This window comes from Falco naumanni, chromosome 7 (assembly GCF_017639655.2).
Source record: "Falco naumanni isolate bFalNau1 chromosome 7, bFalNau1.pat, whole genome shotgun sequence".
NCBI lineage: Eukaryota > Metazoa > Chordata > Aves > Falconiformes > Falconidae > Falco > Falco naumanni.
The window spans coordinates 3,815,075-3,842,919 of NC_054060.1; the positions used below are offsets into that span (position 1 = coordinate 3,815,075).

Here is a 27,845-nt window from a genome sequence, read left to right on the forward strand (position 1 = left end):
TCTTAGCTCTTCAAAGGATAGGATGTTTTCACTGCATTCCTCAGAAGCTAGGCACCATCTTTCAACCCATCTCTGATTCTCTTCCCAATAAATACACAGTACCCTATTTTAAAACAAACAAAAGACACCCTTACCCAAAGATTCCCTTATTTGATTGTGCTGAGATTCTTCATTTCTAGTTCTGTAACTGAAAATTATGTTTGCAACTTTAAGATCAACTCTGAGTTTGAGGCTGTCGAGACCGAGCAATTCTAGAAAACACACACAGGCTGCTCCTACTGAAGGTACACTGAAGAAAGAAAGAGCTAAAATGTAGGCTTCATTTCCTGCTTGCTGAATCCTGAAACAAAAACACCACCAGTTAACACATATGATTTTTAACTAATTTTCAAACACAAATATTCCCCATGCAAGCAAGTACCCACAAGGTTTACTAAACTCACAGGCTTTATTAGCCTGAAAGACATTAACAAACCAAAAGTTTCACATTTATAAAAAAATACAGGTATGAGAATAAAGCCTCAGATGTGATAAGCAAGAGTTTGCAATTGTAACAAAAACTAAAGCAAATACATTTGATATTCTAATTGATAAAAACCATCTGTTAGCAATTTTAGTGCAAGAAGTCCTATTGCAGAGCTTACAATCCAGGCACTGCAGCATCAAAAACCCAAAACTGATTTGCACATTGCGCTAAGCAAAAAAGATACCCTAAAGGGTTCTGCAGTGCCTGGTTCATTGGTTATCTGAGATTTTTCCAGAGTAGTAATTGAAAAAATCATGCATCCTTGACTGTCTTTTAAACTGTTAAGTACTTCAGTCTACATTAACCGGTTTTCCTTTTTGCCCAAATCTTAGCTGCTTACACAAGAGAAACTGATTTGCATAGAAACAATGAAAAGCAAATAGTGACTCATACATAAACAAGACATTCTAGAAACAAAGTGATTTGTTCTGATATAACTCCTATTAATTTTGAATATACTTGCTAGTAAATTTAATATATTCAAACAAGATGTGTAATTTGACCGTATGCTTTTGAACACGACTTTGAAACTTCAGCCAGAAAATTTAATTCCTTCAATCACCAATACATTATTTGGCTTACTCATTTAACTAAGTAAGTATCATCCTCAGGAAATGTCAGAGGAATGGGGCAATATTTTTCTACAAAGTGATCTAGAGGCTCAGGTCCCTGTGTTTGATATGACTGGAACATTTTTCATTCCTTGCTTTCATTGCACAGATTTTGAGGCAATTCAAAATAAAGCTCACCTTCTTTTAGGTGATATTTGATTACTATCCTACTTGATGCTAGACTGAATAGACTCCTAGGACACCTAAAATTTTTAGTGACACAATGCACACCACTTGTTTGCTGTTGGGGAGGATGAATGTTATTCTATGTGCTAGATGATAACTTCAAAAGAACCATCTGACTGTCATGTTTGAGAAGACTTACAACTGTTTGGGGGATTTGCTCTTTACTAACTGCTGGACCAAAAATGTACCAAAAGCAAACGATGGACGTCCATGGTGCAAATAGTACAAAAAATCCAGTCGTTCCATGACAGCATATTTGTTCACCAGTTCAGGTGATGAAAAATGAGGAAAGTCACTTGATGCATCTAGAAAGAATATTATTATTAGGAGCTGATAAACAGTTGAATTAAACACAGAAAATGGCTTTCAGCTACAGAACAGGAGATGACAATCCAATACCTCTCTTCTTGTTCCAATTCAAATCCCAGCATACCCAAACCCCACTGAAATTCCAATTCTCGTTGTAAAATCAGAAATCTGGATCACTTCTTAGGTGCTCAACTTGCCTTTAAAGGAAAATATTGCTTTTCTATCTCATCAGACATTTTGAAAAAAATCTTCTGTAAAGAGCTTAATGGAAAAAGGTAACCTATCTAGGATTTAATTTCAAAACAAAATTTTAGTAAATTGCACTATTTTTTTTTGGTAAAGGAAATGGCCTTTTGAATAGGTTTATCTGCCAAATGATTCCACTGGGAGGTACTTTATCCTAGGTGCTCAGACTAGACAAGCATATAAAACTTGAAAAGTAACATACCTGATACAGCAAGAGTATTTGTTGACTGCCAGCCAAATAATTTTGTGGGATCAAAGGGCACTAATGACTGAAAAGATTAGAAACAAAATATGTTGAGACAGCTTAAGCTTTTCACATCAGACCAGACTTTAGACTATTTTAGGAAGCTATGGTAGCAGGCAATCAGGAATAGCCTGTGCTGATACCAAGCAGTGATGTATCTTGTGCAGTTCTCTCTTGTATTTATCTACTCCGTAGGATCAGAATACAAACAAATGCAAGGAATGGCTTAGACTTTGGTCTAACGAAATAGGGAAAGAACATGCTTATGTATTTTGCTAAACTGTGATCTTAGCAAGGTTAACACTTCCTAATAATGAATAATTTGTAGCATTTCTTCCCACTTTCACTTTACCTTATACCACATTTCTGAAGTAAGACATTTGCCCAGAAATGTGTGATGACATTCCATGAGACACTATCCTTTAATTCTAAATTTCAATTTCCCTTAGACAAGTAAAAACATTTTAACTTTTGTAAAACTAAACAACCTGCCCACTGAACACTGAAAGAGTATCACTTTTCTGATATTCCAGAGCTGCTGAAGTTAAACACTGCAGACGCCTTTACGTGTCTCGGGGAGCAGGGGGAAGCCAGACTCACAGTAGATACCATTTAAAAAAATTATTCAGAATGAAGCCATAAACTTTAGCTCCAAATTAAGGATTCCAAGGAAACGACATATGGTCCCCACCCTCCAGCCTTTAGCTGAAAACCAGCTCCTCTTAGTTTACTTTTGTTCTGCCAAAAAGCACTACCGAGAAGTATTTTGTGTACCTGAACAAGATGGTACAGAGAGATGTCAGGTGGCAAAATTCCATGAGAGGTACACAGGGGGAAAAGAGCAGCTTTGAGTTTGGGGTAAGGAGTCAATGCCATTTTTAAGAGCTGTGGATCAACTTTCTTTAGAGGTTTTTCCGTATCTTCATTCTGAAGAACCTATATTGCAAGGAAGCAAAAGTATTTCGTTAGGAAGAAGAAACTTGCATTAAGATAATAATAAAACAATCTTTGAATGTGCCAAACAAACTACCTCACGGGAACTTGCCATACAGTGACAATAAAGTATCATTTTTTTCCTCTAAAATCCTTTTAAGTTATATTAGACACATCCTCAACAGTACCTGACATTTTAGGATACTGTGCTATGTATCAAAAGCTATCTGTATTAAAAAATTCTGTTCCAACATGCGGTTCAGCATTTACCAAGAACTTTTCTATTAAAAGTGTAATAGTTTATAATGTGCTTTTTGATCTCTACAGCACAATGCAACTGGTTAACTCAATGTAACCAGTAAGCTGAGGTTTTTTAATACATGCCCAGATTTTTAGCCTTTAAAACCAAAAATATGGAAGCTGAGTAACACCTGTACAGATCAAAGCAGAAGAGCAGTCCAGTTACCCATTGCTTCATTTACTCAAAAACTACAAATGACTACAAAAGGGGCTAGTTGTCTAACAAATACAGGCACACCATTTAAAAAGTTTATTGAAAATATTATTCCAAACTAAAACTATTTGAGGAATACGAGTGCCTATAAACACTCTCAGCTGTAACTGCTATGAAGAAGTTAAACACTCCAACTCATGGCCACTGTGCCTTTCTAAATCTCGTAACCTCGAACCGCTCTACTCACTTCATTTGGTCAACTAACACTGAAAACAAAATTTTTATATGAGGGGAAATTATATGTTGGCGTTAGTATATTTGTTTTTATTAACATATTCCTTTGAGTTTTCAACACCATGTGAGAACTTCTCCAAAAGCTTATCAATAATTTGTTGCACACAGTACCTGATCAATACCTCCGGGCGCATACATTGTAGTAGCAAGTGCTAATAGTGTACGTCCTTCCAGGAGCATGCTACTCACACTGGCTTGATTACTAGGAATCAAGATCTGAGCATTTGCTAGACTAGCCTGAAAAATCATCTTTGGATCTTAAAAGAAAAAAGTGAGATTTAAGTTCATGCAAAACCAACAGGAAATCATTAAATTATGCAATACAGCTGTTCTACAACTATGAAAAATACTGAGATTTCTATTTTTGTTGCTAGTAGTGATTTTTCTCAATCTACTTATAAATACAGATAAACTGTTCTAAATGTTACTGAGCTTTCCCCAATTTCAAACCATAGTTTTACCTACACAGATCAATTTGGATTGAGTCTCACAGTTCAGCATTGTATTGGTTCAATTCTTTATCCTACACTGATTACACTTTCTGAAAAAGCTTCACTTGGGCGTATTTTTATCATTTGTTAATGTGCAACTCTACAAAAGATGAAATGTTTCAAAAAAAGTGAAACGAGTTAAGGCACAAATTCTACTGATTTTCAATGGCAATAATAAAAAAATAAGGCAAACACATAATTGAAGGGGCAGAAAAGCCAACATACACCACAAGAACCAGAGGAAGCTTTAATTTTAACAGTATATGCATTTTCTTATGAATTCTCTTCGTGTTCAACCTGCTAGGAATATAATCAAATTGGAGGTAATGATTATCATACACAAAATAATCCTCACGTATCTACAGCCTCCAAATCTTTATGTACAGTTTAAGTAGGAATTACAACCCACATTTTAGAGATGAGGAACTGATGCTGATGTAAATGATTTTTCATGGTCAAAAAAAAAGTTTTCAGCTGAGCAGGGAATTAAACTCATAGCTGTGCCAAATACTGAGCTAGCAGCAAAAACATCGGACCACCCCTTGAGAGAGGCCAGACTCCTACCTCGTGGATTACTGGCAACCCCTCGACACTGCACAAGGAATTCAAACCAGGGATGTGCTTCATGCAATTCCGTGTTATCCAGAATAGAGCAATTTGAAGGAGTTAAACTGGAAATAAGATGAGTAGCAGCACAGTGAAAATACAGTTTTTGTAACCATCCTCTGCCCCAATTTAACACTGTATTAAAATTAAGAGCATCCAACTTGGTGTTACAGTGGCTTATTTCATCTGTTCTTAAGAAGGAGCCAAATCACATCACCATTCTCTACAAGACGCACAGCTTTAGCTGATATGGTGCCTCTGACAGTTCCCTTCTTTAACATAATGCTTCTGTGCTTGCTTGCTTCCATAAATCAAAGTACTAACTTCCAGACCTGACAACCCCAAACACTTTCCAAAAGGACTTGATTCACAAATACCACTCGGCATAGTCATTTTATGCAAACTAAAATTGACTATACAAACAAATAAAAAACAACAAAAAAAGATTTGTTGGCTTTTTTCTAGCCCACTTTTGTCGTCTTAGTAGTTGCACTGTTAGACCGGAGTTACAGCCAAGACATTTTCATTAGAAAGTATTCATATAGTTCCGATACCCAATATTGCTTTCTCTTTCAAATCGCAAGTAATCCTAATTTAGATGGAAACCAGCAATTTATTTGTGAATATATCAAGAATGAACTCATACTTGTGCTCAAGCGAGGGAGTTTCTGAAGAACGAGTAGTCTTGGCTCATTTAAGATTGTATTGTTTATAACATTACACTAATTACAACTCTAATTGTTTCCTTTTATGACTGACACATAAATTAATATCGACCAGACAACCTGAATAAAGCTTCAAAATACAGTACAAAACCTAACATGCTGCCTCACAGTTTTTCATAAATGACAGTGATGTGACCTGAGTAGCCTTACTTGCCAAACAGGAAGGGTCGAGGAAAACTCTTACTCTCAACTATTGAAACTCTATTTCATTATTTAATCTGCATGAGATTTGGGGGATGAAAAGCATTCATACCTGTAATAGTCTAAGTAAGTGTATAACAGATACTGTAAATTATGTTCTAAGCAGTGAAGGACAAAACGAGCATGGAAGTCCAAACCATTTGCAGTGTTGTGTTTTGGAACAGGGTGAGGATTTTGCAGTACTCCCCCAAGGTAAGACAGTCTTTGGAGCAGAAGTTCAAAATCTTCTAACTCAGAGCAGACAAAAATTCCATTTCTATCAGTAAAGAGAAAAAGCATGTGCACTGATTAGACAGATAATCTCTTTAACAAGTTCTGAAGGGTGTTTTCCATTCAAAATTATAAAGCAGACCTTTCCTTCTAAGGGAGTACTTCACTACTGAGGCAAACACAACATGTCAAGATACATTTGACAGTGGTAAAACAATATTGTAGTTACTACAGTTCACTGCAGAGAGCAAGGTGTGAGGCGTGAAATGCCATGTGTTTAGCATTGTCACCCATGCATTGAAACGGATATAATCACTGTGCAAGACCAAAGAGGTGACAGAGCGTTTCTGTTGCTCTCACGTTTCTTACTGTTTTCAGATAATGGGAAGCGCAAGTACAAGACTAAAATTAAATTTATTAATGGTTTGTGCTGTTTCAAAATATGGCCCTAAATGCAATCTAAAAATTAATATGTGTCAAAGGTGTTATTAACAGGTACTTCCATAACTATCTGATTTTGGCTTCACATAAGATAGAAAGTTAGTATAATGCATTAAGGGCACATACCTAGCCAGCTTGTTTAATATATCATTTCTCATATAGCTACTACATAACATATTCCGGTCAATAATGTCTGGAGTAAGAGGGGGCCAGTTAGCTTGTCCACACAAAGTCTGGTTGGGCTCAGATTCTTCAATCCATGAACAAATATTAAGCCAATCATGCTGAGCTGTCAAGTGCATCCAAAGAACTTCAGGATTACATGTCTTGAGTTCTGTGTTTCAAAAAGATAAACTGATGAAACCAGCACAAGCAAACACTACTTAGAGAAATATTGACATTTCTTTATACATGTACATATTTGTAATGAATGGTTGCAAATACGATGCTGAGATTAACTATACTGGTACAGCTTGTTAGAGCTTTATGTTGGAAAAGCTAAATGTAATAGCATAATGTGATAAGCTTTACAGAACGTAGCAGGCAGACATTTACAATGAGTGGCCATGCACTAGACAAGTCCCTTTTGGCTAGTTCCAAATTTTTCTCTCCAGGAAAAACACAGATCCCTCCAGAACACAACAGGATGAAAACACATTATTTACCCATTTTCACTGGCAAAAAAGAAGTGCCTTACTGTGGTAGCACACAACTTTAGTTATATCAACATCACTCCTACACAACTGCAATAGACTATGTCAAAGACAGATTTTTAATTCACAATTTAAGTTCTTAGTACCAGAATACTTGCCTTGGCGTGGTTTTCTGGGGAGAAGAATCATCTCCTGAATAAGCTCATCCCACCACTGCGCCCAGTTAAACATCACTCTGACTCTCCTATTGTGAACCCGATGTCTATCATAACTCAACAGTGAGTCTAAAACAGCTGTATGTCTGGAAAAGTCTTGTTCTTTTCTCCAGTTCTTGAAACTGCAATGAAATATTGCATTAGGATGTTTTCTAGTACTCTTTTCAAAAACAGTCCACAATCTAACAAATACAAGATGATTAAAGGATCAACAAATTTTGCTAGTCCATTCTGAAGAGAGTTCTAGAAGTGGTAGAGGGACTTACTTCAGCTAAAAGTTTGAGAATTCATATGAAAGCAATGAGTAAAGAATTACCTCATTTTTCCAAAACTGACATAGCAAATGCTAAGTATGGTAACATTTTTGCTATTATTTAACTGTAAAATTATTTTTCTAGGTTACTTTAGTTTGCTATATTATGGATATCATATATCAAAAATAGAGCCATTTGAACATGCTTCATTTGATCAAGAATTCTAATAATATCATTTGTTATTAAAAATACTTCATTTATGGTGATGATGACATGAACAGAAGACCTCTGTTACACTGATGATAGTATGTCATGACTTAGTCTGGAAAGAACACGACAGCAATTGTTACATTAATGAGAAAAGTAATCAGTTCCCACACTGACCCTTATTTCCGCAAGTGAAGACCAGTGTGAAATCAATGGAATTACAGACGACTATCTGTTAGTGCAGTAAATCATATGGAACGTAGAAGCCAGCATATTTTAAATCCTATTAAAGTTATTATTTAATAGTTAAAACTGATAACCCACATTACCTGGAAAGAGATTGAATCTCTTTATTTTCTTGGAAGGATTCCGAGTAAAAGCTTTCAACTTGATGCACAAAGTCTATCATTTTCTTCTCTTTTTCAGAAAAATAATTTTCTTCTCGTAAAACTTTCACCTTTAATTCAAATTAGAGTATTACCTCCAATTACAATTTTTATCTAATTACAATACATTAAAGTTGTAAGTGATCCTGCAAGTGTAAACAGTTAACTAGCTGTAGGAAAATATACTGGAAGCACTGAGGCCACTACACTTAAATCCCAAGAGAGCCAGGACTTCATGCTGTGTGCAAGCAGATAAGAACTAGACCAGAGCCAGAACAAAGAAATGACATTTTAACCAATTTTTACTTTAACTGCAAATACGAAAGAACATAGGCATGGCAATGACATGTTTCAGTAACTACATGGCAAGGATGTGGGGACAAAACCTGCTTGTTCCCATTCTGAAAGTGTGTCCAATACAGTGCTTTCTCTCAGCGTAAATATACGACAGACTTCAGACCTAAGAACACCAGATAGACAAAAAAAGGCTTTTCTGCACTTACCAACAAATCTCGTACATGTTTATCAACTGTGTAGAAACATATCTTACGCAATTCCTCCTTCACATCAAAGCCCTAACAAAAAAGAAGATACTCATTGTATGCAAACTGTACAAATGCAGCTGTGCATTAGGATAAAGGCATCTGCTTTCCTTCTAAAGCACACAAACTTTCACAAGCATGCTTGTGCTATTCGCTTCACCAGTTACTAAAGATGTCATAACACCTGCAGGATGCCTCCAGCATGTCTGGATATAAAACATGTATTTGTTAATACCTGACTTGCCATAATCACCTTTGCGCTTTACTGACCATGACATCAGTCAATACACATTTATAAACAGGCTCCCTCAGCATTCTGAAGGCATTAGTGATCAAAGCAGTTATTTAAAACAAGTTAATTTTCATGATAATATATGTATGTGGTAGAATCAATACATCCCTAAGACACCTAAAGGTTGCCCAAACTCTTAGCATTCATTTATTTCATTAGTTATAAAGAAGTGTTAAGAACTATCAGCATGCTTACTGAACACCTCTCACCATATTTCTCAAAAGTTCTGCGGCCTCTCTGGTATTGTTCTTCAGAAGACGATCATAGACCAGATTCAAACCTGTCTGAATAAATGCCTGAAGACTGTGAGCAGGATGGTGGTGCATCTGGAAGAAGGCCTGGGCCTCTGGCATTTTGTTGCTTAAGATGGCTTCAGCAATGACTTCCTAAAAAAGGAAAAAAAAAATGGAACAAACAGATCTCATTAATCTTCAGTGTCAGTATCTTTGTCATTCCTACACTGATTTCCCCCCCAATAGTTTAAAGATATTTCCATATTAATAATTTCCTTAAATATATTTAATAAGAACAGTAAAAAATGGATTACTCATTTTTACCTCTGGTGTCAGTTTTTCCCACACGTGGCTTTCTTCTAATACAGGTAGGTCTTCATCAAGATCATTTTCCATGTGTACTGCAGGTATTTGTGGTTGAGGATATCTTCTCATAAATTTTCTAAGTTTAATAATGTAATCAGTTAAAATATCCGCACCCTTCTGCAGGAATTCATCAGGTTCTGTCAAGAGCATCCAAGATATCAGTTAAACAGAAATGAACAATACAGTATTTTTAATGCTTAGCCATGTTGTACGCATTCCCCTGACTAACAAACAGAACACACCTCAGAGGAAAAAGCACATCGGCTCTGTATCGCAATTTGACCCGTACAGGTACTGATACTGTCCACCACTATCAGCATGCTGTCAGGATAGTCACAGTCCTACCAGTGCTCCAGAGAGGTCCCCCTATCCTCACTGACATTCTTCCCTTCAGGGGTGTGTTTTCCCCCTTCTCCTAATGAAGACATTCTCCTAATGAAGCCTGAGAGAGTTGAGGTTGTCCAGCCTGGAGAAGAGAAGGCTCCAGGAGACCTCACAGCACCGCCCGGTACCTAACGGGGCCAACAAGAAAGCTGGGGAGGGACTTTTTACAAGGCATCTAGTGATAGGACATGGGGGGATGGCTTTGAATTGAAAGAGGGTAGATTTAGATCAGCTATTAGAAAGAAATTCTTCCCTGTGAAGGCGGCGAGGCGCTGGCACGGGCTGCCCAGAGCAGCTGTGGGTGCCCCATCCCTGGCAGTGCCCAAGGCCAGGCTGGACGGGGCTGGGAGCGACCTGGGCTGGTGGACGGTGTCCCTGCCCGTGGCGGGGGGGTGGAACGAGATGATCTTTAAGTTCCTTTCCAACCCAAACCATTCTGTGATTTTGTGATTCTATGAAATGAGAACCACTTTATTAATCCAACTAATTACTAGTCAGGTAAGTCCCATTTAAAATGCAGGGACTTTTAAACATAACATTCATGTAGTAAGAAAGAAAGATTACCAAAAATCATGTAGAAAAAAAAATATTAAGAATAACAGCTAATAGTCTTCTATTATCAGCAGAATTCAGTTCTGCTTTAACATGCACAGCCTGTTGGTCCACATACTGAAAAGCATCACTGAGAGCACAATTCGGACCCAAGCAGCAGGACAGCACACTTGTGTTGGGACATGTCCTCCCACTTTCCATAGCTTTCTCCAGCAAAACAAAATTCTGGAATTCTGTCATTTTAATACTTCACTAGTATACCAGCTGTTACTCCATTCCTGTACCTTTTAGGCTGTAGTTCAAAGAGCAACATTTCAGCAACTGTGCCAAGGTAAGCAGTCACGCACTCCCACACGCAGTCTGCAGCCCCATCACACACTGCTGTTTGCTTCTGTGCCACCCCTCGATGTGTGACTGTGTTGCTACATAGTAAATCGAACTGGGGAGCGCTCCAGATAAAAAATAACCTGGTAGGCTATTTTTCCAGCTGTATCAGTTTCTTAAACTAGTCTATTCCATGCCACAGCCACATAAATATTTATGCCAGAATATTTTAAGTGGAGGCACTGAGAAAAGCACGAACAGCTGAGGGCTACACTCAAGCCATTTAACTGCACTACCATCAAGTATCCAGCAATAGCCTTGAAGTCCCATTCTGCCATTCTTATGCATCCCAAAATGATCCTGTTGACAGTATCCTTTCTGATCTGAGAGCCTGATCATAGTTGTTTGGGCTAACACAGACACTGTATTCAGATTAATTTCTCATGTTTCCCCTTAAATAACATCTTTCATTCACTTTAATGCTTGGCAAATTTAAGCTTTTAATTAAAAAAATCAGTTGATCTTACTTACCTAAACAATGACACATTATATTACTACGTATGATTCAAAACGAGTAATCTTACCCTCTGTGTGCACAAAAATTTCTTCAAGTTGCTTGGTAAGGAAAGTCAATGTGAGGTTTAGCAGCTGCTCAGAAAAGTGTTTACTGTGAGGCTCCATATCATTTTCTTTGATCGCTGAGCAAAGCAAGTTTAAAGCTGGCCTCAGCTCTTCCAAATCTGCAATATTTACACAAAAAGTTGAAACATCTGCATTCTACCGTATGACCGATAACATACATTTAAGTCATAAAGGTATGCTACAAAAATCTTCTAAAACGTGGCAATCTATACCTGTAACATGCTTTGCCTTCACATCAAAATGCTTATAATACGTATGCCAATATCAGAACACAATGAAACCCCACACACATTATGCATCATTTCTCTCTTATTTTCCAGCAGTAGAGAAGTTGCAATAGAGCATCATTCAAACACACAAGAGCACAGGCTAATCACAAATGTTTACAAACACATAGCCATAAATAGAAAGGCAATTACATTTAAACCTCTGTGTACCTGGAAGTATTTTACTTACTTTTTAGGTAAGACTGGGATGCACTATCAGTAGACTGTTCAGGCCCAGAGCAGGGTGCAGACAGATTGAAAAGACTTTCTTTGCTTTTTAAAAATAAGTCTACTGTGTCTAGTTGAAGATTTTCCAAACCTGCCTAGACAAACATGCGGTAGAACAATTAGGCATGTATTCTGAAAATATGCATTGCACGCTTACTGCTATTATTTTTATTTCATGCTCTGTGACAATGTCTACATGCTAAAAATACAGAAGATATTTAAACTGTGTGCAACACCCGCAGCATGAAATAACAAGGTGACCTGTTCAGTACCAACCATGCTCCTTTAATAGGCTTTACAGAAACTCCACCCCTTAACTTCAGAGACAAAATATTAATTCAGCAATTTATTATAGAGTTTGATTTTGGATATAAAATAAATACAGTGTGAATCAGGACTCTGAATAAGCTTACAGCAGCTGAAAATCACTATGACCCTCCTTCCCATCAATTCACTTTCCATCACACCCTTCAAATAAACCCAAAAGAATCCTACAAATTGTCTTCCTGTAAGGTCCCTTCCTCCAAACACAGCTGAAAACACAGACTGGCAGTGTACCGAGTGATGGTGTGGACAGACTGTTACAGAGTCCCATACTTCTGGAAAAAATATTTTTTTAAAACAAGGATCTCTGTCATCTAGAGGTAGAACTAGAGCACTGGAAAACTGTAGAGACACAAGGAGATTTTTTTTTTGTGGTCTGGTACATTACAGATATTTATAACCTATTATTAAGGGATACCAAGCATCATTTGATAGCTTTAAGTTCTCCTCTTGACTTCACAAGAGTGGTACAATAAAACCAAAAATTTAGTTCCAAGGATTTATTTTAATATTTGACAGTTTGAAAGAGAACAAAAACTGCTGCAGAAATTGGTAAAAATGCTTTTGGGTCCAGTTAAAAAGTATTTTTGTGCACTGCTTAATTTAAAAAATAATTTTCTAATGCACATTAACTTTTTTGCTGTATTTCTTTTGGGTTACTCATCTGGGTTACTTGGGGTTTTTATTATTTAATGACTAAACTGCTACTTTTTTGCCCCTAAGTTACTGAGGGGCATACTTCTAATTGCGTCTAAAACCATCATTAACACTGCTAAACTGCATTCATCACTTTAAAGAAGTATTTTTGTTACCTGTAAGACATGAAACAGATTTCTTTACCTCTAGTGCATGTATCGGAATTGAACATCGTTCCCATCCATTGAGATGACAAACAGAATCTACGACTCCAGCACTGCCATAGATCATCAATCTATTCAAAAACTCTTCTTGAGTTAAACCAAACAGAACTAAGGAGAGACCACGCTCTAAATAAAAGAATCAAATCATAATTAAAAATACATTATCAAGTTGCTACACAGCAACATTTCTATCTATGGCCTCTCAATGATGCAAAGCCACAGCTGGCTCCGTTAGGATTTCTCCTCAGCAGGGATACGTCAGAAATTAGCCAACAGCGGTCAGGCAGACAGGAAAGCGCAGCACTACAAATAAAAAAACCCTGAACTTTTGTCAGAAGGCTACATCAGAACAATTACGTAAAGAAAACCCTCACCTGTCAGAAGCAGACACAATGGCACCTCTTCACTGCAATCCACATAAACACTGTTTTTGCCGAAGCGGTAGTATGTCACATCTTGTGACTCAAAGTCCCAGAGAGCAAGAGTCAATCCGTTGTCGTTTGTTAATACTCCAAAAATGGCTTTAACTCCAGTTACCAATTTACACTCCAGTTTTACCACTTCTTGTAGGGCTTCCATGGGGATTTGTTTCCATTGCTGTCCTGTGTTGCTGAGGTTTGCACCATCGCTTTGCAATGGTTTCGAAGGAGCCCATGTAACAGCCCGTGGAACAAAAGCCACCATCTTCTCAGAATTTTCATAGATTTCAGGATCATGATCGTCAAGATGAGTAAAAAACTGATACCAAGGTAAATTCAAGTCATCCACCAAATCTGAAGAACCTGGTTGTCTTCTCCTTATTGTATCACGTAGTGAGGACAAGTGTGCCTTCCAGGACCTGGGGTGAAGAAAGAAGTTACCTGTAATATCAGGCATTACTCCAAGAACAATGCAGATAAATACCTTTTTAAAGTTTTCTCAGTTAAACAGTGTGCATTTTAAGCTTATAGATTCCATCCAGTACATTGCATTTTAACCTTAACATGTTCTGTTTATTTTTATTTAGTTTGCAGCTAAGTTGACTGATCACAGCTGCACTAGCTGACAACGTCCGTGAAGCTGTGCATTCTTAGTAGAAAATTTTCTTTTCCTTGCAGAAAACACCTCATCAATTAAAAAAAAAGTAGAATGAAATAAATTCCAGAATTGAGTATTTATTACATTTACATCAAATTATAATTATAATTTGGTATTAATATGTCTAATATTAAGGGTCACAACATGGTTAAAATATTTTAAATGAATACAAAATATTTTGAAGTCTGAATGCACTCATCTGTGCTAAACACGCATCAAGCTGTAAATACTTAGAATACAAAAATCTGTCAATACTGGTTCAGAACTAAAGGGAACACCTTAAACAGTAATTACTATTTGGAAGCTGTTCAATGACATATGCCAAGTTGTCTTGGCCCATTTCCCAACATCATCCTAACATTCAAAAGCTTAAAAGCAGAGCAAACTGATTTTACTTGCCACAGCTACAAAATAAACGAAAAAAATCAGCAGTTTAGTAATCAGTGGTCTAAAGGAGGCAACACACATCCTGTTTTAGAAAGTTTTTTCGTTATGTACCTGTCTGTTCGGAAAGGTGATGACAAAAGCTCCATGCTATAGTCAGAACTAGCAAGGTCATCCTCGTCAAGTCCTTCAGGAGGCTTCACCGGAAAATTTTCACAATCTCTCTTACAGAGCAAATGCCCAGGGAACTGTCTGTAAATAAATAAATATTAGATTTCACCTTCCTCAGATGATTTCAGATACTTTTTTCTTTCATGTTTAACTCCTCCAGGAGCTGCAGCAAAGCACTTTTCCCTCAGAGTAACAGCATTCACAAAAATGTATCCAGGTAAGCCATCAAAAACCAATACTATTTCCTTTGAGGTGGACACCACCTCGAAATTACAACCTAGTCCTAATCTGTCAAGCAATATCAGTATAGCTGTGTCATAATAGTTTTACAATCACATACTCTACAGTATTTCTAAAAGGTGCTGACAGTACATATCCTAATCTTCCTAGAAAAAATATAAAGTCCAATACCAAGTTCTCCTATTTGTTAAAGTGACAGAGCATAAATCAGAGCAAATAATAATGGGCAAACTTTATAAACACATGAAATTTCCACTCTACCAGAACTCAAAATAAAAAGCTGACAGCATCTCAACTATTACACGACCAAGATCAGGCACTTTTTAATGTTAGTCATACTCAAAACTTTCATTTAGGAATTCTGCTGCAAACGCACCTGAAGTACATGTTTAGATCCACCGAAATGGCATAGTTGGCCGAACTGATGATCACAGCAACACTGAGATCGTGTGCCACTTTCACTGCAGTGAGTGGTGATGTGATGGCTGGACTCCCGTCCTCACCCTGCACGTCTCCCTGGCAGAGTGCTACATTAATATTTCCTAGATTTACACCATCAAGAGAGTCAAATACATCTTTAAATAGTGTCAAAGAAAACACCAGGCCTCAGACTGTGCCACAAACAAGAAATTACATAGAAGGGGAAGACAGTGAATCTCTATTAACTTTGTGGTCCAAGCCAATCGCTACACAACAAAACACTTAGAACTGTTTGTTTTACAAGAGCATTCCAAGCTCACCTAGGTAGAATCTGAAGTGAACTGTGCTAGGTGCCGTACACACAAAGTTGTGTCACCTCAAAAGACTTGTTTTTTACTTAGAAGTGAACTGGGACAAATATGTATCGGCAGTTACATAATTAATAGGAAAAAGTAACGTGACTTTATTGCATTTTTTTGCATACATGTCAGAAAAAAGTTATAAAGGACAGGTTAAAGTTGAGTGTCTCGTGGAACAGTCTGCCAGGTTTGAGCTCCTATTCATTAGAATAGAAGACAGCTGTTTTCCAAGATGTTATTCCCTGCACATCTGTCAATAATTTCTAAAGGATCTAATCAAGGAAGGCTACTGATAGTAGATGTAAGCCTGTTATATGCAGATCCACATATCAAAAATGCTGAAAACCATTACTCCAGTGTGAAACAGATTTCCAGTGGCACACTGAGAATCCACATTTGATACACAATTAAGGCATTTTTTACTACAATAACTAGCACTTTGCCACACAACCCCTTTATTGAAAGCATCTTCAAAACCAACACCTGAAAGTCTTCCAAGAAATTGCTACTTAACCCTGACAGAAAATAAAAATTACTTTGTTCTTCCAGATCATTCACACTGAGAGCTCATCTCTGTTATGAAGGATACAAATCCAGCCAGAACTGTCTAATAGAAACAGGATCCCCCTGCAGAAGTATGTATCTGTTACTCTTTCTAGAACTTGTGGAGGCAAATCAAGGGTAAAGCAGTCACATTTTTCTAGGGGTGAGTCTTCTCCAGGAAAAGTAAGATGCACAACAATAAACTTATTCAGCAGAAGTATGCATTTGTTGTTTTTAAAAGACAGTATCCTCAAGGAGAAAATTGAAGACAGACCTGCAAAGTTAAAGATATTTTAGGATTATAGTGATCTGGTACTTTTGATTTGTGAAGATATATCAGTAAAATTACAGCTCAAATTTATCCTCTGCTACCCTCTTAACAGAAGTTGGGATTGCGGGGGTGGGGGTGGAGGGGTGGGGCTTGTTTTGTTTTAAAACTCACTTCCTGTCAGCAGCCCTAATTTTAGAACAGTTTCCTAAAACAGTGTAGGCTTTTTAAGTGGACAATACTATGAGAAACACAAAAAATCGCCACAAAACATTACTTCAGTCAGCACTGACAATAAAAGCTACAATCCTTGGAAATAAAAATACTTTTAGCAAGGGAAACTGTTTAAAACATGTAGAACACCAAAGGTCTAGGTCCTGCAAAGACCGTGCATTCTAATTGTAGACTATATTTGCTAGTTACAGAACATAAGGTTAAACACATAATTAGCCTTTGCAGGATTAGTGAGGAGCTGCCCTATGTCTGTTTTCTTCCCATCAGTTCCAATATTAAAGGGGAAGTTTGACACAGCAGGGTTGCATAAGTATGTTTTATTACAGTTTGTTTTTAACTCTGTATCATCCAAACACCTTACCCTACAACAGTTTGATTCCCTCTAACAAAGCCATCTTTGAATGCCAAAATGTCACTATTATTTTTCAAGTTCGTTAACACTGCTGCTGCTAACTTTAAATCAGTGTGAAAGTATTTGACACTTCCCTAGTGTTCAATCCTACTGCCTTGGTTTGTTTCACCAGGTGAAGCAGAATTAGACCTGTAATAATTTCAAATATGGAATACACATTGAAATTTACTCACTAATGTTTTTAACTTCAAGGTGCTTTTTAAGTGTATCTTCCTTACAACTGTGCAGGGAAACTGGGTTGTATTTTCCATCTTCTCTAGTAAATTCATAGACAAACAGTTCATTACTTTTACCAAGAGCCAGTATTTTTGTCTTGTCTGCTTGCAGATCTTCTGTATTCTCCCACATGAAGCTGAAGATACAACATTTTGTTTATTGACCTTATTTTCTTTCCACGTATCATACTGAACGGTTCTGGAACTGTACTCATGATGGACAGTATCATTTTAATCTTTTGCAGCAAATATTCTGCCACCACCCCGTCCCTCCCCAATACTATAACACATTTCAGCCATAGCAAAGACTGCAATGCAAGACAGTGCTTTACGAATCCCTACGTCTCTTCCTCTCAGGAATACAGGGGTTTTCTATCCTTGTGTGTTTCTTTCCTTCAGTCATCCATGACACATGCTATGCAAGTGATACTCTGCTTCAGGACTTCTAGAAGGAACACCAGTACTGTCAGCAAGAGAAGCAGAGCATATTGCCCATTTCCATATGCTTTGCCTCCCCTTCGCTTGGGTTGAGAAACGTTTCAGGCGTGTGTCTTCACACCCACCCTTGTATGGGGAGGGGAGCAGGCAGAGAGGAAACAGCTACAAGACCACATAGGATGGTGTGGAATGAAACAAGAGACTAGAGCACTGTAACAGTGTTGGCATCATGTGATACTGCAGATGTCTGCAACTGCAATGTGACTGTGGTTTTGACTCAGCATTAAAAGCTACTAAAGCAAATTAAAAACATCCTGTGATTGTTGAATGTCACACACAACAGCTGGCCCCTGACCAACAAAGCAGTCAAGCAGTCAGGGCGCTACAGAATCTCAAGCCAGCAACTTCAAAAAAAGAAGAAAACTTGTCTTTGTCATCTATAATGAATACACCCACAAGTAAACAAATAATTGGGTATAAATCAACGTCCCCTTCAGCAATGGGATTTTAAGGGGAGAGCATCCTATTCAAAGCAGGATTTGAAGTTCCCCTCAGCCTCCTGTAGCTTTCACGCCTGCCCTCGCCAGTGCAGGGCTGCTCCCTTCCGAGAGGCGCCCTCAGCCCCGGGGGTCCTCCCGGCGTCTCTCACCAAAGCAGAGCAACGCCGGGGAGCCCCTCCCGGCCTCCCTTTCCCCTGCTCGCCCCCTGCCACTTACTCAGCCCAGGCTCCCGGGAGGACGCTGCCCCGGGCCCGGCCGCCTCCGCCCGGCACCAGAGATTCCAGGTAGATCCCACCAGGGACCAGGAGGCTCCCCAGAGCGTCCTGACCCCTGCTCAGCCGGACCCGGGCTGCGTCCCGCAAGCAGCACTGCGCCTCCCCCAAGAGGGGCGCCAGCAGCACGCGCAGCTCCTGCTTCGCCCCTTCCATCCTCCTCAGGGAGGGCCGCCACCCTGGCCTAGCTGCCTTCCACTCCCCCTCCCGCCGCCATCTTGGATGGGGCAGCTCTTCCTTCCGGTCAGCTGACAGCGCTGACCAGTGCCGTGGCGCGACTATAACCCCCAGCAGGCAGCGCGCCCAGCGCAATGCACGCTGGGAACTGCAGTCTCCGTGAGGGCCGGCGGGCAGAGACTGGCCTGCCACCACTCTCGCTCGGAGTGGCCGAGGTAGGCGGCTGCCTCTGGGGGCCTTTACATTCAGCCTTCCTTGTAATAAACAATTGACCTTGAGCCGTCTGAAGAAGCTCCAAACCTACAGCAAACCTACCCCTCATTCCCACTACCCAACCCGCGCCTCTTCCTGCCGCATCTCGCGGCTCCAGCTTGGAAAGGACATCGTGGCGGCTCCCTCCCACACTGGCCCTCAGACGCTTAGTTACCACCGTTATTTGGGAATTGGGGGGTTTCCTGGGGCAAAGCGCGGCATGCCGAAGGTATTTGTGCCCGTACGGACGGGCCTACTGGCGCCGCGGCAGCTCCGCAGAGCCCAGGCACCGTCGGGAGCGCTGCCCGGAGCCGCTGAACCCCCTCAACAGCCCGCTTAGAGAGGCAGGCAGCCCACTAAGAACCCTACGCGGCACCGAAATCCCGCCAATCCTGAGGGAACCGCTTAGCCCCGCCCCTGGGCGGAGCAGCCACTGGCTGGCCCCGCCCCGGGCAGGGCCGCGGCAGCGGTGACCTGGCCCCGCCCCGCCCGGCGCTTCCCGCTGGCGGCGGCGGACGGTGGCCGCGAGGGTCCGGTCCGCGCTCTCCCATGGCGGAGCGGGAGGATGTCGCTGGTGCTGGGGCTGCTGTCGCACACGCTGAGCAGGGTGCTCTGGTACTCCGGGTTGCGTAGGGGCTGCCATGCCCCCCGGAACCAGGCCATGGAGCAGGACAAGGCGCTCGAGGTTTACGGTGACTGTCGTGGGGCTGTTGGGGGTCCAAGGGTCGCCCCTCGGGGTGGCGGAGGGGCTGAGGGGTGTGTGAGAGGCCCTGGGGGCCGGTGCTGCTGTGCCCTTGGGCTGTGAGGTGGGGGAGGCCAGGCCCTGCCCAGCTGTGTGCTGGGGGGGTCCCGAGGGGCTGGAGCGCGGGTGGCTGCTCCTGCGGGACAGGAACCAACTGTATGTGGCTTGTGTGAGGACAGGGGTCGCTGCCAGGGGCGTGGAGCGAGGAGGGGTTGCCCCTGGGGTGTTGGGGGGGCCGGGAATATTCAGGGAAGGGTGGGGGCCTGGCTTGGGGGCCGGCTGGCTCTGCCCAGCCCCGGGCTGCGTCTGGAGATGGGCGGATGCTGTGACCTTGGCATGGGGGGGGTGCCGTGGTCACTGTGGGGGTCCTGAGCAAGGAGAGCGCTGAGGGAACCTGCCCTGCTTGGCTGGTGGGTGCTGCTGCTGCTTCCCAGCTCCCCAGCAGGTGGGAAAGGGGCTGGGCTGCAGGGGTGGGGGGTCACCCTTTGTGTTTCATCACCTTACACAGAAGAGGAGCTGGACACACCTGGACAGGCAAGTCATTCCAGAAAGGTCAGCCAGCTAGTCCAGCAAAATGGAGATTTCTGTTCCTTGAATGACTGAGTTTTTGGTAGAACCTGGAGAGATCTCACCTCTGGAAATGCTACACATGGGACCCTGCAGGAATCCAAGAACATTGTCAAGCTTCCGGGCACAGGGATTTTGTCAGCAGTTAGGAGTAGTGTGAGGATTTTATGCAGCACTGTACGCACTTTTATCTAAAAAGAACAAAAGAGGAAACAATGTCAAGCAAACTCGATGTTAAAACTTGAGTGATGGTTAAATATAGGTACTTTGAAACATCGGTGGTTCTAAGTTAATAACTTACGAACATTAGGCATGTGAGTAGTCCTGCTGATTTCAGTTCATCCGGAGGATTATACATGTGCGTGATCTTTGCAGAACTAAAGCACCTGTCTGTGTAAAATCTAGCTTTCAAAGACCAAAGGCATCCATGAAGTACTGCGGAGCTAAATCAGTGACAGTGTTCCTGTCACTGCTTGGTAAAGGAATTAATTTCTCTTGGGCCTTTTCACACAGAAAGAGGATAACTTATAGAAATAGAGAAAGAAATTTAACAGAAATTACAAGGAAATGTGTCTGTGAAGATACCTGTGTTGCATGTATATGTGAAGTATTTTCTTGTTTGGTTAGACTTAAGTAGTTGGCTAAGACTTTAAGCAAAAAGTGACACTAGAGCCAGAACAATGGAAAAAAGGTGAAAATACTTGTTATTGGTCTGACAAATGAGACTATTAGTCTGTTTGCTGGTAAATATTCTAATAAAGCTAGACAGCTTGCTTGTTACCATCACGATCCTTAATGTAATTGAGGGGACAATTATCAGTTCTTCAGGAACACAGAACAAATAGCCTTGTGACTTCTATTGTGTCTTCTAGGTTTGTAATTCAGCAGCATCACACCCTTATGATGTAGACAGAGAAGCAGAGGCTGGGGGCTGCAGCTGCAGAATGATTCAAGCGATTGTCTGCTTCCGTGGAAGTCAGGGAATGGGACTCGGTTCTCTCATTCGTCCCAAGTTTTGTTTTATGGTAGGAGCGATGACAACTTTGGAAAGCATTTCCCAGCCCTGCTGAAAGCATTACCTAGGTCTTGAGAGCAATCTGAGTAGCCCTTGCAGGAGGGTGAGAGGTTCTGAGAAGGGTGAGGTGAGTACCAGGAGTAAAAGCTTATACAACTGTACAAACTTCCTTGCTCGCCAGTCAGAGACTTTAGGCTGTATCTGTGATTTCAGGCATACCCTTCTCAGACGGATGGATTCCAGACAGACATGAACTACCGTTCCTGCCCACTGGCTGCCTGCTTCCTTCCTGCCTGTAGTATGGCAGTATTAGTTCCAAGTTGTACTATGCCTGTGATCCTTGTGGAGAGGCTGGGCCTGGCAGCTTAACGGCAGGAATGCGCTGAAAGCAGCTTTGCAGCTCTCAAGAGCTGCGTGAGTCTGTACCTGAAGATAGACTCAAGTAATTTGCTGTAGTGAAGGCAGCTGTCACATTTGCTTTGGCAATGCAGTCAGCTATTGTAGTAAAGCTATTGGTAGGGCTATACTAAACATAAAATTACTATAGCTAGCTAAAAATACCTACCCATTCTTTTTTTTTAACACGTTTAGGTTTTTTTAAATTGATCTTAACCTGTATCCCTTTAGTTACCTTGTTTATACCAGAAATGCTTGTACTTGCATTTCTAAGGGGCAAACAACTGCACACAAGGCAGAAGTGAGGGAGAGGTGACAGCTGGGAACTTCCTAGGTTTGGTCTTCACTGTCAGAATTAGTGTTTCTTCAAGTTACGCTGTGTACATGGCACAGATGTGAACAGGCTAGAGATCTCATTGCCTTGCCTTCTGTGTTCCGTTACTCAGCAAACACATTGAAATGCAGAGACTTATTTTTTTCAGGCTCTTAGGAAGTGTACTGAATTAATATATTCTCTTGGTCGTAATTTTTCAGTGTCCTATAATCAAATATTGTAGCTTTTGAATATTACTTTAAAACCTTTTGCTCTATGGAAAAGCAGCAATAAATGTAGTTCTGTTTCATTGTGTAATGAGGTCTCCTTAAGCTAATCCAGAACACATTGCTTCTATAGAAGGCAACATTGCTTATCATTTTCTATACAGGTATATTAAACCTAGTTGATCCCCATGTTTTAGAAGCTAAGGAAGTGACCATGGATACAGATAAATATGGATTAGTATATGTTTTTTATATTGGCTTTCCTTAAGATGGCTTCAGAATCTTATCTGGGAGGCCCAGGCTAGGGAGCGGAGAGAAGAATAGAAGGAAATCTGGCTTGTCTTGTTAATCAGTTAGATTTTGAAAAACCTGAAAGGCAAGAAAACCTATCTGAAATATTACATCTATGTATGTCTTTTGGATGGGCTAGTATTACATGACATATAGTTCCAAAGGTAATACATATCTTTTAATAGGCATGTTTTGGTTTCTCTTCATTATAATGGAATTGTAAAAATAATAGCAAGTTTAGAACTGGAATGTGGAAAGTTAGTGCATAGTGAACAGCAAATGCCTCAATTTGCCCAGTTCTGAAGCAACTCATGAGATGATGTAGCACTGATATTTATAGCTCTGTCTTTTCTGAACAGGAGCAAAATGAACAATGCTGGGAAGATGGTTTCTAATAAAAGTACCTTTTATTAAATTCAAGAAAGCTACTTAATTGTTGGTCACTTGTCTTCTGCTTTAGATATAATCCGTACTATCCGGGACCCGGAGAAACCTAATACTTTAGAAGAACTGGAAGTGGTAACGGAAAGCTGTGTTGAAGTTCAAGAGATAGGTGAAGATGAATATCTGGTCATCATCAGGTTTACACCAACAGTACCTCATTGCTCTTTGGCTACTCTCATTGGTAAGATTTCTCTTTCATTAAATCTGTAACAATGAGCATAAAGTTAATTTTAGGTTGTCTAATAACATCAGTTTTAGTTAAATTTCAGTATTGCTTTGCCAGCAGTTTGACCAGAGAACCCTGCTACCAAATGCAAACAAACAAAAAACTAGAAGAAATGTGGGGACATCCATCTATTTTTATCAAGTTAGGGAAACTCTTCAAAGACAAGCTCTCAAAAATCAGCTGGGAAGTGGTACAGAATTCCTTCTTTATATTCTCCCCATTATTTTAATAATGTTAAATTGAAAATTTAGCTCTTAAATTTAAAAAAATGTTTAAACTTTATGATTGCCTCCCTTATCTTTCCCATACTTTATGGGCTGTTCTCTTTTCCCACACATGGACAAAAAACCCCACAGGCAATCCCAGAATACCAAAAAGTTCTAAGCTGTTAGGGGTTTGAAAGCAGTTAAGTTGTATGAGACTCTACACTAGCTTGTTTTGCTTTCTTTTATTCCCCCTTTTTATTTGTGGTGAAATTGCATCTGAAAAATCACATTTGAGATCTCTGAAATGATTTGTTTAAATGTACCAGGGTTAGCAACTTTTACCATTTTAGATCCATACTAAGATTTCTCAGTCTGTTTTGAAGATTTAAGGGAAAGTAAGTCTTCAATGAAGAAGTACATTTATTTATGCCCAAACAAACCTTTGCAGCTTTGCCTAAAAAGCAAAGTATAGATAGTGAAGCATAGATGTTTAGAGACTAGAGACCTCATAAGCTTGTACAGCAGGTAGGAGCTTAACTGAGAAGCTACAGCCGAAGGGTCAAACTGCACATTATTTGGTCTCCTCTGTGACTTGTGCTGCTCAGAATACAAAAGGAGAAGGTTGTAAATTTTACTGGTGATTTTTGATTGTTAAATGTGTTTTCTCTGAAAATGCACCTCAAACCTTGAATTTTACAAGAAAATCTCCGATCTGTTTTGTTTAAACAGGCCTTTGTTTAAGAATAAAACTGCAGAGATGTTTGCCTTTTAGACATAAGGTAAAGTATCTGTTCTGGAACGTGCTTTAAACTACATGAGTATATGCCAAGTGCTCTTTAAGAGTGTGTATGCTGCAAGGATCAAGTAACTTGCAAGATGTGATTAAGGATAGGGTCTTCTTAAAGCTTGTCATTTACCTATGGTGGGAGTGAATGTTGTGGTACAGCGCAGCACCCAAAGGGATCTGCGAGTAACTGCGGTTCTTCCTTTCCTTTACAAAAGACCATTTATTGCTGCACTTCTGAAGTGCACTGTGTTTCGAGGGATTTCCTCACCAGCTGTCATTCGGGTTCTTGCTTGGTGGAAAAGAGGGTGTTTTCAAACCCCACGTTACAAAGTGTTGGAATCATTCTTTTGCCTTGGGGAAAATGAATTTGGCCTTCCGCAATATTTCAATCTATCTAAGCACCATAAATATAAAATTAAGTTACTGACTCTGCTGTACTGTTTGGAGCATCTGAGAGTTGTCTCCAGCGGACCAACCCGCTGAGCGAGCACCCCTGAAAGCCAGAGAACTGCTCTGTTGCCCGTTGGAAACCCATTAAGCGGAGTTCCACTGCTCTGCGTGGGCATCGTCTAGGAAGTAAAAACTTCAGAACGGTTTCATTAGAGTTTAGAGGAGCTGCAGAATTCAAAACTGGAACTTCATCGAAGGAATATATGACCTGTGTCTTGGGAACTGTTGTATAAATTGCATAATGGCCTGACCTAGGTTAGTATGCTGTCCCTAACGGAGGCCAGCCCTCACTGTGCTGTTGGAGAGTAAGAGACTATATAGGTAACAAGGGGTTAATATATCCTTAAAGAAAGCTATTTGGGTCTTAGCAGGAGCCAAGAGTGGACCTTTTATGACAAACATAGTCTTTTAAATAGAGCTGTAGAAACTTGCCCCAAAGAATTCCAAATATAAATTAATTAGCTGAGGATTTCTGGTGTTGATCTTTTTGTTGTTTTGTTTTTATAGTTGCTAGCTTCATCTTTCCAGCTAAACAGTGCAAAGTGAGACTTGCATTTCTAAAAAAATAGGCAGACAATGATTTGTTTTGCTGGACACATGGTAACAAATAGGTTTAGCTTCAGCGAGATAAGGTAAAAGACGTAGGAATTATTTACTAGGTTTTCTTTGGGTACATCAATTTTCAAGATCTCCTTGCAGCTTACTGTGTGTGAGGGGGTTTTGTTTTTTCCAGGCCTGGTAAATGCATGAAGGTGATTTACGTCTGTTTTGATTCTAGTCTTGCAGTCTGTTCCCATGCAAGAAATAGAGACTGCATCACACTGCTATTTTCAAAGAGAGTATCTGTGATTCTCATCATTGAGCAAAACTTACTAGGAATATTTTATTAGGAATCTCTTCCTAAGGATGTCTTTTCAAGACTGCTTAGCTTGTGAAAGTGACACTTGCAGTTCTGGTGGCTTTTAAATAAATTGTTCCTGAGTTGTGGCCTGCAGAGAACTTGCTGAGAAGGTCGTACCAGTTCTCTGCCCTGTTTGCAGTAGCCTAACTGCAGGTACTTTTTCACAAGAGCAGTTGATATTAGTGGGAATGAATGGCTCCACAATTTTGAAGAAAGATTGTTGGGGCCTCTCTGAAATGGGGGAGGAGATTGTCTTGTGACTAGGTTGCAGTGAAGCCGAAGATCAGCTCTTAACATTGATCCCCTTTTGTTCTGTGAACATTTTCAGGAAGTATGAATTACATGTATCTGTACTGTATGATTATTTTTTTCTTCCAGTAATGAATATATTCAATTGTTGATGTATGCATCTAACATTAATGATCTCTCCTTTAGCTGGAAATCTACATATCTGAAGGTACACATTCCACTGAAGAAGACAGTAAGTAGAGCTTATGAATGACTGCTGTTGCAGATTGTGCATTTGTGTTCTTTGCATAAATCTTTTTCTTCCTCTACCTTACTGTTCTTTTCAGAAATGAATAAGCTGTTAAAGCTTTAAAATGAAACATGTAGTTGAGGCTGTTTCAAAAGCTGTTTTGGTACTGTGAACAGATGCTTGTTGGTGGTTTTGGTTTTTAAAACAAACAAAAAAAACCCCACAGTTCTTGCAGGTGTTAAGTTGTGTTTATAACAAAAGAAGTTGCTACTGTGTTGCAAAATAATTAACATGAAAAGCTTCCTGACTGAGTGGTCTCCCTGTCTTAACATAACAAAAATATGTTTCTCAGTCAATGTTTAAAATAAAACTTACAGGACATAGACATTCTTTCAAAGCTATAGCCGATCACTCTCTTAAGCAGCTGTTAAAGCCGTTGCCCAGGCAATGTCCCAGGCTTTTTTGTTCTTAAGGATTAGATATCTTTGTGTGTTGAAAATTGGTTCTTTTGATTAAATGATTAGAAATTGAACCTGGAGAACCTGGACTACTAATTTGTCATGAGTTTCATACTTGATTTTAAGACGTATTGTAAAAGCATTCTTTTCCTAAACTAGAGAAGTAACAAAAATGTTCAGTTTCAGATGGGTTTTTTGTGACTGAGCTTTCATTTGCTTTCTTCCCAGTTTCCTGCTAATCCTCTGTCCTTTGACTACTGTCTCTTGAGCACCCACATATTCTTCTTGTCTTGTCATCCTTCTATTGTGTCTGGCACAACCTTCTTATTCTGGGCCATGCCACTTAAATGCCTGCCTGTACAGTGCTTTATAAGCTGTTGTACAAATGTCAGTTTTGGCTATTATGCAAATAATATCTTCCACCTAAAGAGAAAATTGAAAAGAAAGTGGACACACTGTACTGTTACTATAGGTTTTCTCAGTCTTTGAGCTGGGTGTTTACTAGGTTTGGAAAACCTTCACTGGACTATGTTATCTTGTATTTGTCACCTTGCTGATGCAGTATGTGTAAAGTACCACTGAAAACTACTTCTGACTTTGCTTTTCATGTGATGTCTTGCAGTCAACAAGCAAATCAATGACAAAGAGAGAGTAGCAGCTGCGATGGAGAATCCAAACTTGCGTGAAATTGTGGAGCAGTGTGTTACGGAGCCTGACTAGTAGCTATTATACAGAGTTAATCATTTTGATACATTTCTTAAAATACCTTTGTTTAAAAAAAAAAAAAAAGAAAATAATAATAATCAAGGCCTTGAGTTTAATACTTGAGTTCTTTCTATCTTCCACATGTTTTTTAAAAGAAATTGTTTATAAGAGATTTAAATTATGATAAATTAGTCTCTAAAAATAAAGTGAAGTGTATAGTGTTAAGCATTTGTAATTTCTGGTGTCCAGAGAAATATTTTATGATTAAAGCAAAACAACACATAGGTATTGCCTTCTGACAGACATTGTGATATAAATTCCATTTTGCAAGTTAAATTTCTACATTGTTTCAATCACTGCACTGTAAAAATAAACCGGATTCTTGTACTGAAATGCTGCTTTCTGAGTTCAGAAATTGTCTTTTTTTTTTCTTTAAGCTTAGGTTTAGATGGTTGGAGAAGGAAACAATTTA

At 39.8% G+C, this 27,845-nt stretch overlaps 2 protein-coding genes across 4 annotated transcripts in view; one reads left to right on the forward strand and one right to left on the reverse strand.

Moving 5' to 3' along the window:
* Positions 1-19,331, reverse strand: part of SPG11 (SPG11 vesicle trafficking associated, spatacsin) — a 35,606-nt gene extending 16,275 nt beyond the window's left edge. Inside the window, exons 1-22 of one of the 2 annotated variants that reach the window (XM_040602286.1) lie at positions 19,231-19,331; positions 17,487-17,665; positions 16,446-16,673; positions 15,454-15,652; positions 14,781-14,918; positions 13,580-14,043; positions 13,186-13,331; positions 11,984-12,116; positions 11,470-11,625; positions 9,584-9,762; positions 9,236-9,412; positions 8,696-8,767; positions 8,136-8,263; positions 7,289-7,467; positions 6,604-6,811; positions 5,879-6,082; positions 4,859-4,965; positions 3,915-4,060; positions 2,897-3,058; positions 2,081-2,147; positions 1,463-1,628; positions 135-340 (exon numbers count right to left, since the gene is read on the reverse strand). In XM_040602286.1, the coding sequence (XP_040458220.1) occupies positions 135-340; positions 1,463-1,628; positions 2,081-2,147; positions 2,897-3,058; positions 3,915-4,060; positions 4,859-4,965; positions 5,879-6,082; positions 6,604-6,811; positions 7,289-7,467; positions 8,136-8,263; positions 8,696-8,767; positions 9,236-9,412; positions 9,584-9,762; positions 11,470-11,625; positions 11,984-12,116; positions 13,186-13,331; positions 13,580-14,043; positions 14,781-14,918; positions 15,454-15,652; positions 16,446-16,673; positions 17,487-17,661 (3,640 nt within the window). In that variant the 5' untranslated portion in view covers positions 17,662-17,665; positions 19,231-19,331. Of the gene's footprint in view, positions 1-134; positions 341-1,462; positions 1,629-2,080; positions 2,148-2,896; positions 3,059-3,914; positions 4,061-4,858; positions 4,966-5,878; positions 6,083-6,603; positions 6,812-7,288; positions 7,468-8,135; positions 8,264-8,695; positions 8,768-9,235; positions 9,413-9,583; positions 9,763-11,469; positions 11,626-11,983; positions 12,117-13,185; positions 13,332-13,579; positions 14,044-14,780; positions 14,919-15,453; positions 15,653-16,445; positions 16,674-17,486; positions 17,666-18,682; positions 18,990-19,230 lie in introns of those variants that run through there. The other variant, XM_040602285.1, reaches the window with a different exon arrangement.
* A 300-nt stretch (positions 19,332-19,631) lies between these two features.
* CIAO2A (cytosolic iron-sulfur assembly component 2A) lies at positions 19,632-27,766 on the forward strand. Of its 2 annotated transcripts, XM_040601424.1 has the most exons (5): positions 19,637-19,859; positions 23,179-23,343; positions 24,324-24,373; positions 26,168-26,213; positions 27,291-27,766. In XM_040601424.1, exons 1-5 carry the CDS (start codon positions 19,733-19,735, stop codon positions 27,386-27,388), a joined length of 486 nt encoding a protein of 161 aa, XP_040457358.1. In that variant the 5' UTR covers positions 19,637-19,732; the 3' UTR covers positions 27,389-27,766. The 2 variants fall into 2 exon arrangements, with proteins under 2 accessions (XP_040457359.1, XP_040457358.1); XM_040601425.1 differs by lacking the exons at positions 24,324-24,373; positions 26,168-26,213; positions 27,291-27,766 and adding an exon at positions 23,446-23,611 and having other exon boundaries at positions 19,632-19,859.
* The last annotated feature ends 79 nt before the right edge of the window (positions 27,767-27,845 follow it).

Excerpts from the sequence above, each read along its gene's own strand:
- CIAO2A (XM_040601424.1), top strand. The coding sequence starts at position 19,733 with ATGTCGCTGGTGCTGGGGCTGCTGTCGCACACGCTGAGCAGGGTGCTC. Across the intron at positions 19,860-23,178 it reads CAAGGCGCTCGAGGTTTACG|ATATAATCCGTACTATCCGG; the intron begins GTGACTGTCGTG and ends CTTCTGCTTTAG. Across the intron at positions 26,214-27,290 it reads ACATTCCACTGAAGAAGACA|TCAACAAGCAAATCAATGAC; the intron begins GTAAGTAGAGCT and ends GATGTCTTGCAG.